Source organism: Choloepus didactylus, chromosome 13 (genome assembly GCF_015220235.1).
Source record: "Choloepus didactylus isolate mChoDid1 chromosome 13, mChoDid1.pri, whole genome shotgun sequence".
Lineage (NCBI taxonomy): Eukaryota > Metazoa > Chordata > Mammalia > Pilosa > Megalonychidae > Choloepus > Choloepus didactylus.
Window position 1 is genome coordinate 33,336,940 of NC_051319.1, and position 13,149 is coordinate 33,350,088.

Genomic DNA, 13,149 nt, shown 5'->3' on the forward strand with positions numbered 1-13,149 from the left:
GATATTATTAGCTCATTTTCCAGATGAGGAAATTGAGGCCTGAAGAAACAAGGTAATTTTGCTCAAAGTTAATAGTCAGTAGTTTGAAAAGTCAGGTTTCCACCCCACTCTCTCGGATGCCAAAGCCACCTGCTCTTGGAAGCTGGTTTGTGTCTCCCTTGATGCTAGGTGACTGATGATTAGGATGGTTTGATGAGCCTTTTGTACTGCTTGCAAATCATGAAAGACCGTATTTCTAAGTTTTAGTGCTGGAGGACATAACACTGAAGCCTAAATCGTGAGTAGTATTTATCTGAGGGCTCACTTAACATCCTGAACACCGTGTGTCTTTGGAGCAGGGCAAATCCAGCCCCATAATATCAAAAGTAACTGAGCCAATAACACATTTGTGTATAAGAGTGCCAACTATTTTACATACAGATATATATATGTGTGTGTGTGTATGTGCAAATTCTAATTCTAAAAATCAGAAAAATATTTTAGAGCTGGGACAATCTATACCTTTTTAGCCAAGTGCTGAATAAGATTTTCTCTACAAAGCCAGAGTTCAATATTTTAATTTATTTAAGACCTTGACCCACCTCACTTGTCTTTATTGCTGCGTTATTTGACATACTCCCCCTAGTGGCCTAGAAGAATTAGTGTTCTTACCTGGTATACCTGGAGAAAGATTTGGACAACTTTGAGAGGATTGCAGCATTTTATTCTTTTCCTCTTTGTCTAATTTGATGGAAACTGGCCTCTTATCAAACTGTGAAGGTGAAAGCAGAAGGGTGTGAAATGTCAGTGTTAACAACGGCCTCTTCCCACCCAACAAGACAAAGAAGTGAAGGACCAAGTTATTTTTCTGACAATGAGCATTAAGGAAAACCCTTGAAGCTCCTAAACCCCATGGACTTAAGGACTTCATGTGTGAGGACCAGACTCATTGACATCACAGATCCTTCCTGCAGTCACAATGCTTGCTGGGCCAACCTCAGGGAGATGCCCCAGAGATAAAAAGACTGACATTTCCCTAGTAGTTTGGCTCTCTGAGGAAAAAGAAACAAAACAAAGCCCTGTTCCCTTTCAAAAAATCAAATCAACAAAAAATAAAGCTGGAAGATCAAGCGTCATGAGTTCAGGTATTTGTCACACGGACAACTCAATGTCTCTAAATGTCTCATACTTCACTGTCTTATATATCTTATTACATATAAAAAAAGTAATCAACCCCAAAGGAAACCCTTAGATGGCTTGGGCATAATGAAGGGAGAAATTATTGCCTATTGGCTTAGAACTGTTGATCTAAATGAGTTCACAAATCTCAACAGTTTCCAAAATGTCTTATAGAAGTCCCTGTGATGATATTGTGAAGGGGAGGAAGGGACAGGGATAATTGGGGTAGGGGGGCAAGGAAGAGGGAAGTTATAGAATAAATTGGAAGTCTCCCTTTAACCTTAGCAAAATGTACAGAAACTGCCCTCACGAAAAGAAAAATTACCACCACTACAAAAATTCACTTGCCATAGTTCCTGATCTGATTCAGCATTCTGGTTGCCTAGATACAGATGTAAACAAAAGCGCCTCCCTGACTGCTGAGGAACAGCCGGATGCACCTGATGGCCCCCTTCCTGGCCCAGCCAGTGACCAAGAAAAGAAGGCAAGTACTTTAGATACTTGTATAAAAATAGAATGTTTTACCCAATTTCTTTAAAGCTTAGCATTGCTGAGAGAGTTTTAAGGAATACGAGGAGAGTGGTTTTCTTTTCACTCTTCCTGTATTTCCTGTTTGTTGTGCCTTGACCAAGTGACAGACGGCAGCACAAGTTGAAAAGAAAAAGGGTCTCAAATCATGAATGTATTCCTTGGAATGATTTTTAAGACGTGGGGCTGAGAAGATTAACAAAATTTGCTAATGATTTATTTTTTATGGAGAGTCTAAAGGAACCATGACAAATTCAAGGTGTAGAGTTTATCTTCAATGTGAAAAAGAGAATCATTAAATAAGTTTCTTTTATTAGGACTTGTCCTATCTTCCTCATTTATTAAAAAGAACATTCAAAGTCAGCACTGTTTTAAGACTTTGTTTTGTAATCCTTACAACCTCTGATGCAACCTATGGTTATGGAAAAAGCACTGAAAGCTAGCACAATATCAAGCACTGATTTTGGTATCTTATTGGCTGTACCATACATAAGCTGTGTGACATTAGTCAATTACCTAACCTCTCTGTTTCCTCTTTTGTAAAATAAGGCTAATTAGGCCTACTATACAAAGTTGCTGCAAGGTTTGACTGAAGCCACTTGGGTGAAGTGCTTAGCATGTAGGTAGACATCAATCGATAGTAGCTGTGGAATGATTATCACCACCTTCTCTATGTGATCTTGAGCAAATCCATTACTTTTCAGATGCTCAAGTGCCTCATCTATACAATAATTATCTTACAGTATTTCTGTACTATGGAAGGATTTGTTACCTAAGATAATTAATGTCATCCATAAGGTAGAGACAATGATCCCCACCTTACAGGGTTGTTGGAAGAATGAAATGACACCACATACATGGAAGTATTTTACAATCCATAGAGCCATAAAGGACTATGGCATTTTAAAGTGTTATCTAATAATTATAAATAATTATAAATAAATTATTATTTATATGGAATTTGTATTAATATGGAACAAATATTTACAAAGTATTATTTGTGTAGAATTAATATAATTATGGGAAGTAAAGTATTATTATGGAACAGGTGAAATCTGGCACAAGTTAAAATCCCATAATAATAATTGGATTCACCAACTTCACCAAGTTGTTTGTCTGAGATAATTTTGTTATAATCACAACCTTGCCTGTGGAAAAGGGGATGGAACTGAACTGGTTCCTATGTTCAAATAGCAAATTATAAAAATTTAAATACAATATGGTCTTAGAGCCGGAGCCGGAGCCGGGACACGGCCGAGGCTGCGGCCCCTGCCCCCGCCGCGGATCGCGGGGTGGCTGGGCTGCGTGGCTCCAGGCTGAAGGTCGGTCCAGAGGCGGGTGGGCGCGGGTCTCCTCCGGAGTGTCCGGGCGCCGCGAGGGATCATGTCTACAGCCTCCGCCGCCTCCTCCTCTTCTTCGTCTTCGGCCGGTGAGATGATCGAAACCCCCTTCCAGGTCCTCAACTTTGAAGAGATCGACTACAAGGAAATCGAGGTGGAAGAGGTTGTTGGAAGAGGAGCCTTTGGAGTAGTCTGCAAAGCCAAATGGAGAGCAAAAGATGTTGCTATTAAACAAATAGAAAGTGAATCTGAGAGGAAAGCCTTTATTGTAGAGCTTCGGCAGTTATCCCGCGTGAACCATCCTAATATTGTAAAGCTATATGGAGCTTGCTTGAATCCAGTGTGTCTTGTGATGGAATATGCTGAAGGAGGCTCTTTATATAATGTGCTGCATGGTGCTGAACCATTGCCATATTACACTGCTGCCCATGCAATGAGTTGGTGTTTACAGTGTTCCCAAGGAGTAGCTTATCTTCACAGCATGCAGCCCAAAGCTTTAATTCACAGGGACCTGAAACCACCAAACTTGCTGTTGGTTGCAGGGGGGACAGTTCTAAAAATCTGTGATTTTGGTACAGCCTGTGACATTCAGACTCACATGACCAATAACAAAGGGAGTGCTGCTTGGATGGCACCTGAAGTTTTTGAAGGTAGCAATTACAGTGAAAAATGTGACGTCTTCAGCTGGGGCATTATCCTTTGGGAAGTGATAACACGTCGGAAACCTTTTGATGAGATTGGTGGTCCAGCATTCCGTATCATGTGGGCTGTTCACAATGGTACTCGGCCACCACTGATCAAAAATTTACCTAAGCCCATTGAGAGCCTGATGACTCGTTGTTGGTCTAAAGATCCTTCTCAGCGCCCTTCTATGGAGGAAATTGTGAAAATAATGACTCACTTGATGCGGTACTTTCCAGGAGCAGATGAGCCATTACAATATCCTTGTCAGTATTCAGATGAAGGACAGAGGAACTCTGCCACCAGTACAGGCTCATTCATGGACATCACTTCTACAAATACCAGTAATAAAAGTGACACTAATATGGAGCAAGTTCCTGCCACAAATGACACTATTAAACGCTTAGAATCAAAATTGTTGAAAAATCAGGCAAAGCAACAGAATGAATCTGGACGTTTGAGCTTGGGTACCTCCCGTGGGAGCAGCATGGAGAGCTTGCCCCCAACCTCTGAGGGCAAGAGGATGAGTGCTGACATGTCTGAAATAGAAGCAAGGATAGCTGCAACCACAGCCTATTCCAAGCCTAAAAGGGGCCACCGTAAAACCGCTTCATTTGGCAACATTCTGGATGTCCCTGAGATCGTCATATCAGGCAACGGGCAACCAAGACGGAGGTCCATCCAAGACTTGACTGTTACTGGAACAGAACCTGGTCAGGTGAGCAGTAGGTCATCCAGTCCTAGCATCAGAATGATCACTACCTCAGGACCAACCTCAGAAAAGCCAACTCGAAGTCATCCATGGACCCCTGATGATTCCACAGATACCAATGGATCAGATAACTCTATCCCAATGGCTTATCTCACACTGGATCACCAATTACAGCCTCTAGCACCATGTCCAAACTCCAAAGAATCTATGGCAGTGTTTGAACAGCATTGTAAGATGGCACAAGAATATATGAAAGTTCAAACAGAAATTGCATTATTATTGCAGAGAAAGCAAGAACTAGTTGCAGAACTGGACCAGGATGAAAAGGACCAGCAAAATACATCTCGTCTGGTACAGGAACATAAAAAGCTTTTAGACGAAAACAAAAGCCTTTCTACTTATTACCAGCAATGCAAAAAACAACTAGAAGTCATCAGAAGTCAGCAACAAAAACGACAAGGCACTTCATGATTCTCTGGACCTTTAAATTTTAACATATGCAAAGAAAGACTTTTTTTTTAAAGGAAAGAAAAACCCTTATAATGACAATTCATGAGTGTTAGCTTTTTGGTGTGTTCTGAATGCCAACTGCCTATATTTGCTGCATTTGTTTCATCAATATTTGCCTGTTCTCATGGTGGATATGCAGTTAAACTGTCTCTTTGCATAATATTAGGGCATCTGAGACTTGAATAAGCGGCCGTCTCAACTTCAAAACAGATGCCATGAATTGTGGCTGTATGTGCATGCTCATTGTGTGAAGTCTAGGCTAATGAAAATGGGGTATCCAGCTGCTATGTGCAACATTGTCTTTTTTTTTTTTTTTTTCCATATTAGAGGTGGAACCTCAAGAATTATTTTATTCTTGTATGTCATCTCAAAAAATTAATAATTTTATTCCAAAAGATGGTATATACCAAGGAAAGACAGGGTATTATAATTCTAGAATAATTGGTGGTACATCACAGAAATATAGAACCCTTAGGGATCGTTCCATGAGGGTCTTGGATCAGTACTGAACTCAGTTCCATCCATAAAATATTTAAAGGTAAGTGGCGGCTGCCATATTTAAGAAAGGAATTTTACCTGGTTTCACTAGACTAAAATTTGATTATGGTACATTGAACAAAGTGGAACTTTTTTTAAGGAGCAAAGATTTTTAATTCTGTGATTGTGTGTTGAAACAGTAAAGCTTTTTTGACGTTAATATTAATCTCTTAAGTGAAATTGAAAGGCAAATGAACCATGATCCAGCTTAAATGATCATTATTTCCTGTAATTATTATTGGACTGTTTTACTGTATATTTGAAAAACTGAAGAGAAATAATGGAAAATGGAAGTTACTGCTCCAGCTAAAAGGCTTGAGCTTAGATTTTTTTTTCATAATATCAAATGAGGAATAAAACTGGCAAATCAGGGAACCAGCTAGTAAGGAAGTTAAAGAAGTAAATATAAATTCATCAAGTATCCTACTTATCCTAGATATCTGAATAATTGATTTTCCTTGTAATCCCATCCTAGAATGCCTGCTGCCTTTCAACACTTTTAAGAGAACATATCAACAGTTATAAAGAGAAATTTTATATTGTAACAAGTATCTTTGCTACCAGCTCGAAAATAACTTAAAAGTAATAAAACTTCATTGAAATAATAAAAAAAAAAAAAAAAAAAAAAATATGGTCTTAGATACATGAAATATTGCATAAAAACGAGGAAATAAATTTGTCACAGTGTTTATAGATTTTACTATACATAGTAAAAGTATGAGTGAGAATTTTTCTCTTACTTTTTTGTATTTTTCCAAATTTTCCTCCACCATTATGTTTAACATTTGTCATTTTTAAAGTGTGTGTGTTGTGGGTGTGGTCTTAAGAGGATGCTACTTATGGTCCTCCAAATAAAATAGAAATTAAAAAAATATATATATATGTGTATATATATATATAAACCAGATATATTTCCAATTGTTATACTACGGAAGGAGAAACAAAGACTATAACCCAGTAACTTAGTGTCCTGGAGACAATTCATAGAACTCATTTATTCCACAAATACTTATAGAGGGCTCCTGGGTACCAAACATAAAAGGCAGAAGTCAACCAGCCTCTGAGGAAATACCAAAAGCAGATTCCAACGGGTTCATAGTCGAAAGGTGGGCAGGACATGCTGGCATAACGTAGGGGAGGAGCCTAGGGCCCAGTCATGGTCCAGAAAGAACCAAGTGAAAACACAAACCAGGGCCGAAGGTCAGTCAAGTCTTCTCTTCTAGGTTAAAATTGCTTCTGCCACATGGGGACCTGGCAGTCCGGTGGCTCAGTGTGTCCGTCTTCTATGGGAAGACTGGAATTAGGCACATCAGCCCATTGCAGACCCGAGTGAGCAGTGGGGAGACAGGGCCTGAAGCCACATCACAGCGGCTCACTGGCTCCTCCTGGTTGCCCACCGCCCCGTGGGCTGATTCTTGTTGTCTTGTTTCTTAGCTTCCTTATAATGGATTCACCTCTTTTCAAGTGCTATTGGAGGAGGGAGATTCCAATTAAGTTTCTTGGGCTCCAAATTAAGACATGATGGTTCCTTGAATATTTGCCAAAGAAACTTGTTCTGTACATATTCTGCACATCCATTATAGTATACAATAACATAAAACAAGTAAAAGATATCCTAGGAACATATTTTAAGTTATTAACTGAGGTGAGGTAGACTACCCTTCATACTCTATTGAATCCAATTCAATGACAGGCTATGAAAATTAGAATAAATCTGCATCCCTGTTGTTAGACTTACAAAATTTAAAAACACATACATCAGAATTAAAAGCTTTTTCAGCAAATGCAAAATTTGGTATCCTTTTTTCTCATTGAAAGCCTGCAAAATTATGAATGTTCATACAAATAGAACTATCTAGTAGCATCATTTTCTTGGATTTGAAGTTGTCAGTTAAGTGTTCATATGGCCAATTCTATTGAATTCTAGTAAGTTATGTAAATAGCTGTGCTATATGCTTTCATTTTGTATTGGGTATAGCAAACTGACCTCTAAGTTTCTTAGAAGACAAAAATATTTGGCTAGACTAGTTGTCTAGTTTTCAGCTTTGTTTTGGGAAAGTAGCTGATTCCCCTTGGAAATCAGAATGTCAGGAGTTATTCACTCTGTGAGGACTTCTCTATAAACCCACTCAATGATTATTGTTTATTTCATTTAAAATTTGTCTAGGAATAATCTATGGCTTTGACATTTCCAAAAAGTTTTCCCTACTATGATACCAAATCTATGAAATGCAGCTCTCTATTATCTTCCAGAACTTAATTTTGATTTTAGTAATTAGCAATACATGACATGTTCAAGATTAATTGGGCTGGTGGCCTATGATCTAAAGATGTATATTTAGTTTAAAATGAAAACATTTATGTAAGGAATAAGATGGATAAGATTTCCCTATAAAGTTCTGATGACATATTTTAAAATCCATGACTTTTGTTTTAGGTAAGATTATCTCCAGCCAAAATGTCAACCAGGAATTCCACAGATCTGGTTGAATTTGGTGACAAGTAAGTCTGTAAATTACAACTAATTTTAACTATTTATTGTATTTAATAATTCCATCAGAATTAAAGTGCCTGAATGAGATCTTTGAGTTCATCTAAACTAGTTCTCTTTCAGAAGAGACTACACTTAAACCACCTCAGAAAGATGAACTTCTCTATCCTATTCCTTTCTAATTAATAGAGCTTACAGATTGCACTGCCTCTTCCTTAAATAATTTCCATAGGTCCCTGTAGATTTATGGATAAAATAATTCAACATAGATAAATGAAATAAGAACAGATTTAGTTAATTATGACTTTCAAAGTTACAAAATCAATCTGTTGACCTTTTCTGAAAAAAACTCAGGAAATTTTGAATTATATTAAATTAATTGTCATAAATTTGTGTTTCTGCTGTTTACAGTGCCACTTCTGGGGCTCATCCAGGGAAGTTCTACAGAATAGAGGCAACTTTGGGACTTGAAAATACAATGACATGCTATTGATACATACTCATTGCCCAAAAGAGCCTAAAATTCCAGTCTGTAAAGATGGGATCACAAGGCAATGCATATTATAATTGAGGGATGTTCAAGTCCATATGTCGAAGGAAGATTTGGTCTGATGCTTCCGTTAATGTTTTCAGGGTGCTTGTGCTTTAGTCTCAGCCCTTACGCTGATTTACTGTGCGACCTCAGTATGTCTCATAACTTCTCTGGACCTTGGTTCTTTCATTTGCAAAATGAAGTGGTCAGACTAGAAACTCTCTAGGGTCCCCTGCAACTTTAAAATCATTCTGATTTTAAAATACACATCATGACCAGGGAAGAAAAATGACCAAACAAATGAAATGAGCCAATGTGAAGAGAAAAATCTAAATTCTGGGCTTGATTTTTCTTCAAATTACCTTTAACAATGAAGATAAAATTTTAAATTCACTGATTTTCATATCAACATTTTTACAAGTAAGAATTTCTCTATTCTTTAGCTAGTTGAATTTAATGCATTCCAAATAGTTTCACCACATTGTATTTCAGCTCCCCTTTTCAGGCTGCCCACAACTTGTATTTGCTTATATGACTATAAGCTTATACTTTAGAGAAAATAGAACCAAACTAGGGGAAAGGATTTTTGTTTAATGTTTAAAAATATGACATTTGATAGATACATTTTTTTTCTGTGTTAAGGAGAATGAATGTGATATGTATAAAAATAGTTATTATAAATGGATATTAGCTAAACTTACCATTCAAGAAGGAAAGGGAGACTTGTTGCTTCTAGAGACCTGATTCTTCTCATAACAATGGAAAACAGAATTCATTCTTCTGATCTGTCAAATTCCAATATGAACCCGAGTGGATTTTTTTAGTCCCATCAGATGACCTATATTCTATGAGATGAAAGAAGACCCAATTCCTGGAAGATGGGAATAAAGCTAAAAAGAAGTCCAAGGACATTTTTACTATTTATTCTATTCTGTAGAAACTAAAACTAAGACAAAGAGGAAGAAATATTCTATAATTCAAACCAAAGCATGATGTAGGCTCTCTGGCCCCAGCATTCATTTCTCCCTTTATCTCCCCATCTCTTCTCTTGCTATCCAAGCCATCTATCCAGAACTTCCTATTTTCTACCAGGGAATCTTAGTTCTCTTTCACCTCTCCCCTCTAATCAATCATTACAGGCTGCAAACTCCCTGATGACAGGGACTCTGAGGCCCTGTGCTTTCTGATACACCAATAGTAACCTGTCATAGTACACTGAGTAGCTGTCAAATTTAGTGGAGAGCAATGCTGGCACAATTGAATCCTTAGAGCTCTGCTTGAACTGAACTGTTAGAGCAGTAGACTCAAGGGTAGCTGATTAACTGGAAATTAATTGGCCATTTCGACAGTCAGTGCAGACATTTTGAATTGACACATTTAATCCAATAAAATAAACATAAAGAGCAACATTTATTAAATAATTTCACTCAACTCACAATATTCATTGGGTGGCAAGAAATTTATTGATATACAAAAGGGGTACTGAAACAAGTAAAAGTCACTATCTTAATTAAAATTCCTGAATATGTATTACATGTTCTCATAGGTTTTGCGTTATGAATGAACCAAGTGGGTATATTTTTAGGTTATACTAAAAACAATTAGCAACAACTCCAAGAAAGCAAAGATCCAGTAACAAGAGAGGTAACACCTATCCTAAGAGAGAGGATTGGTTAGAGATACACACATTAAAAAGACAGCAGACCTGGTAGATTTATAGGCTCCCTCTTGGCCTCAGGCAATCAGACCAGCACTTGCAGTTTATTAATATTTGTTAAATGTTAGATCATATTAATGAGCCAGGAGGAGGTGAGATGCTTGCAATCATTTATAGGACAATAATGGCAACATTAATATGGTGGCAATAAATAATTCTGATTTCCACATTTGTTTATCGATTCATAATTACCAGACATCCACTGGCTTTATGACAATGTATCCAATGTTCATTTACGCTTACTTGAGCAGAAAAGCATTAATGCTTTTTTTCTTTTTTTTTTTTTTCTTCTGCTGGTGGAAGGAAAACTTAGGTCTCCTCTTGAATCTGCCACTAATTGGGGGTTTCAGGTGATCACTTATGAGCAGCCTGAGTCTGGGTTTAAAATAAGATCCAGATTTCAATTCCAGGATGCAGATCAGAAAGCTGCCTCTATTTGCTACTTCTCAACTCCAACCACATATTAATTTTATGGCCATTTTCTCATAAACATTCTCTTCTGTAATAAAGTAGGTGACTAAGTTTTAAGAATATATGTTATTCCTTCATTGGATTTAATTCTGAATGGAAAGCAAATTCTGTTTATAAATATCTTTTTTTATTTCCTTCAATTGACCCTCCTTCTGAAAAGAAAGTTTCTCACCGCTGAGTCAACTTCCAAGGTCACTCCCATTTCTGAGCTTCTCCGGTCTTCAAAAACTGATTATTTCCATTTACTCATTTAAAAAATTTATATTGAGTACCTGCTATGTGTCAGGCACTGGGCGGGCACTTGGAGAGTCAATGAACAAAACAAAGACCCCTGCCTTCATGCAGCTTCCATTCTAGCAAGAGGGAGAGACATGCATTGTTACGTGGCCCTGTCAGGGTAGGCTTCATTGAGAAGTTGATATTTGAACAAAGACTTGAAGGAGATGAGGGCATTGGCCATGTGGACATCTGGGGGAAGAGCAAAATTCCTAAGATAGGAGCGTTCCTGTTGTGTTGGCTGGAGCAAAGAGGAGGGAAATATAAACTTGGACTCCAATACTATCTGGACTTGATTTGAAAGTCTCTGTATGGAATGAATCCTGAGTTTCTGCTGCCTATGGAGAAAGTTCTAAATTTTCTGAACAAAAAGGAGATGAAGGAAATGAAGTAGTTTTTACTGAGGAGCTCTCTGGGCTGGGCCACAGCCAATATACATTTCAGGAACTCTCTCAGGAGAACATTTTAGGAAGATGAAGGTCTGGCTGACAGCCAAAGAATGAAATTTAATATTTGGACACATCAAGCTTTCAGTAAGTCAAATGGGCAAAATAATAAATGATTAATGATGGCTTTTTCTCAGTAGAACACGGGCACTCAGGGTCCAAAAAGTATTCATTTTCAAGGTTTTTTCTTAGCAGTGTGGCAGACATTTTATTATACTGTGATGCATTGCTTTTGTGGATACGTGATGAAAATGGATGTTTCACATTACAATACACACAAAAAAGGAAGACAAAACTCTCTTGGTTTAGCTTTCTGTGGGATATGACATGTTAGGTTGGAGATCTTTCCAGTTTTGCTTTCTAATATTGTTTCCGTCTTTGAAGGCAACTGACTCCCAGGTGAGAAAGTTCAAAATAGTCCACACAGATTATGAAGAAAGTTATCTATGGGCAGTCAGGGTTATTGGCAAGTTTTTTTTATTATCTGGTAGACCCTCTCCCATCCTGCACAGTCCCCTGGCCCTCCCAACCATATTCACTGTTTAAGTTTCCAATTCTTATTCTCTGTCAAACTGTTTGTGGATCATCTCATTTAATTCTCACAGTAGCCCTATGAGGTGGAAATTATCCCTATTTTAAAGAGGGAGACACTAGGGTTCAGAGAGGTCAAGTAATTTGCCCAAGATCACACAGATGCTAAGTGACAGCCCCAAGATTCCAACCTAGGAATCTCTGTCTGTTACTCCAAAGCCTATTTAATTAACCCCTATTCTGTCCGCACCTCCTGCCACCTGGCCTTTCAACATGCGCATGTGCACACATGCATGCAAGTACACATGTGTGTGCACACGTGCACATACACACACACACACACAGGAGATCTTCCTCTCTGGTCCCTCCTGCCCAGCGTGGAAGATTTCCGATCGTCCTCCATGGGTGCTTTCTGTGGTGCGTAGGGGGCCTGGATTCACAGCATCACCGCTGCACCTGGAAGGAGCTGCCATCAGCCACGGTGCAGTCTTCTGTTCTTTTCTCTTTAGCATCTTCTCACTGCCCTCCTCCATACAAGCTCATCCCTTCCAGGAGGCTCTCTGGATTCTTCCCACACCTATGAGCTTCAGTTCAGGTGTGATGACTCCCCGAGAGGTTGGGCTGAGACCGGTCTCAGTTTCCTAAAGCAGAAGGATTCTCTCCAACCTCTGGGCCTCAAAGAAGATCTTAAGACTCCAACGAGAGAACTGAGCCAGGCAAAGGAAAGGGGATCTGGGTGCAAATTGCATGATGTCATGAGCAAGTTATATATTACAAAGGAGAGGGATAAACATACCTCGGATCTCTGAGGAAAATGCAGATATCAGGGAGAGCCACTAGTTGGTCTAAGCAACAGGGTTGTGATGTGTAGGAGAAAGAACCAGAAGAGACACATTTGAATGTTTTTCAGCTGAGTTACTTATAATTTCCAAGCCACAGTTTCCTCCTAAATTGAGAAAAAAAATTGGCTTATGTCACTAGGTAGTTGTAGGAATGAAATGAAATCATGTTTATGAAGGTCATATGTTGACTATAAGCACTACATAGAAATAAGATAGTATAATAATAAATTCCTTACATTCCTCCTGGGTTAGGAACTTCTCTCAAATGACTTACCATCTAATAATTATAATCAGAACATATGTGCATGATGCTTTTAGACATTACAAAGCATTCAGATACACTATTTAAATTAATGCCCTCAGCAGGTTGGGTAGGG

General features: G+C 38.3%; 2 protein-coding genes across 2 annotated transcripts in view; both read left to right on the top strand.

The window, feature by feature from the left end:
* Positions 1-1,447: 1,447 nt before the first annotated feature.
* FAM81B (family with sequence similarity 81 member B) overlaps positions 1,448-13,149 on the top strand; it is a 72,887-nt gene continuing 61,185 nt past the window's right edge. Inside the window, exons 1-2 of the mRNA XM_037800882.1 lie at positions 1,448-1,642; positions 7,904-7,968. Of these exons, the coding sequence (XP_037656810.1) occupies positions 1,448-1,642; positions 7,904-7,968 (260 nt within the window). The remainder of the gene's footprint in view (positions 1,643-7,903; positions 7,969-13,149) is intronic.
* LOC119508303 (mitogen-activated protein kinase kinase kinase 7-like) lies at positions 3,048-6,067 on the top strand. Its single transcript, XM_037801932.1, has one exon. It carries the CDS (start codon positions 3,070-3,072, stop codon positions 4,888-4,890), a length of 1,821 nt encoding a protein of 606 aa, XP_037657860.1. The 5' UTR covers positions 3,048-3,069; the 3' UTR covers positions 4,891-6,067.

Excerpts from the sequence above, each read along its gene's own strand:
- LOC119508303 (XM_037801932.1), top strand. The coding sequence starts at position 3,070 with ATGTCTACAGCCTCCGCCGCCTCCTCCTCTTCTTCGTCTTCGGCCGGT.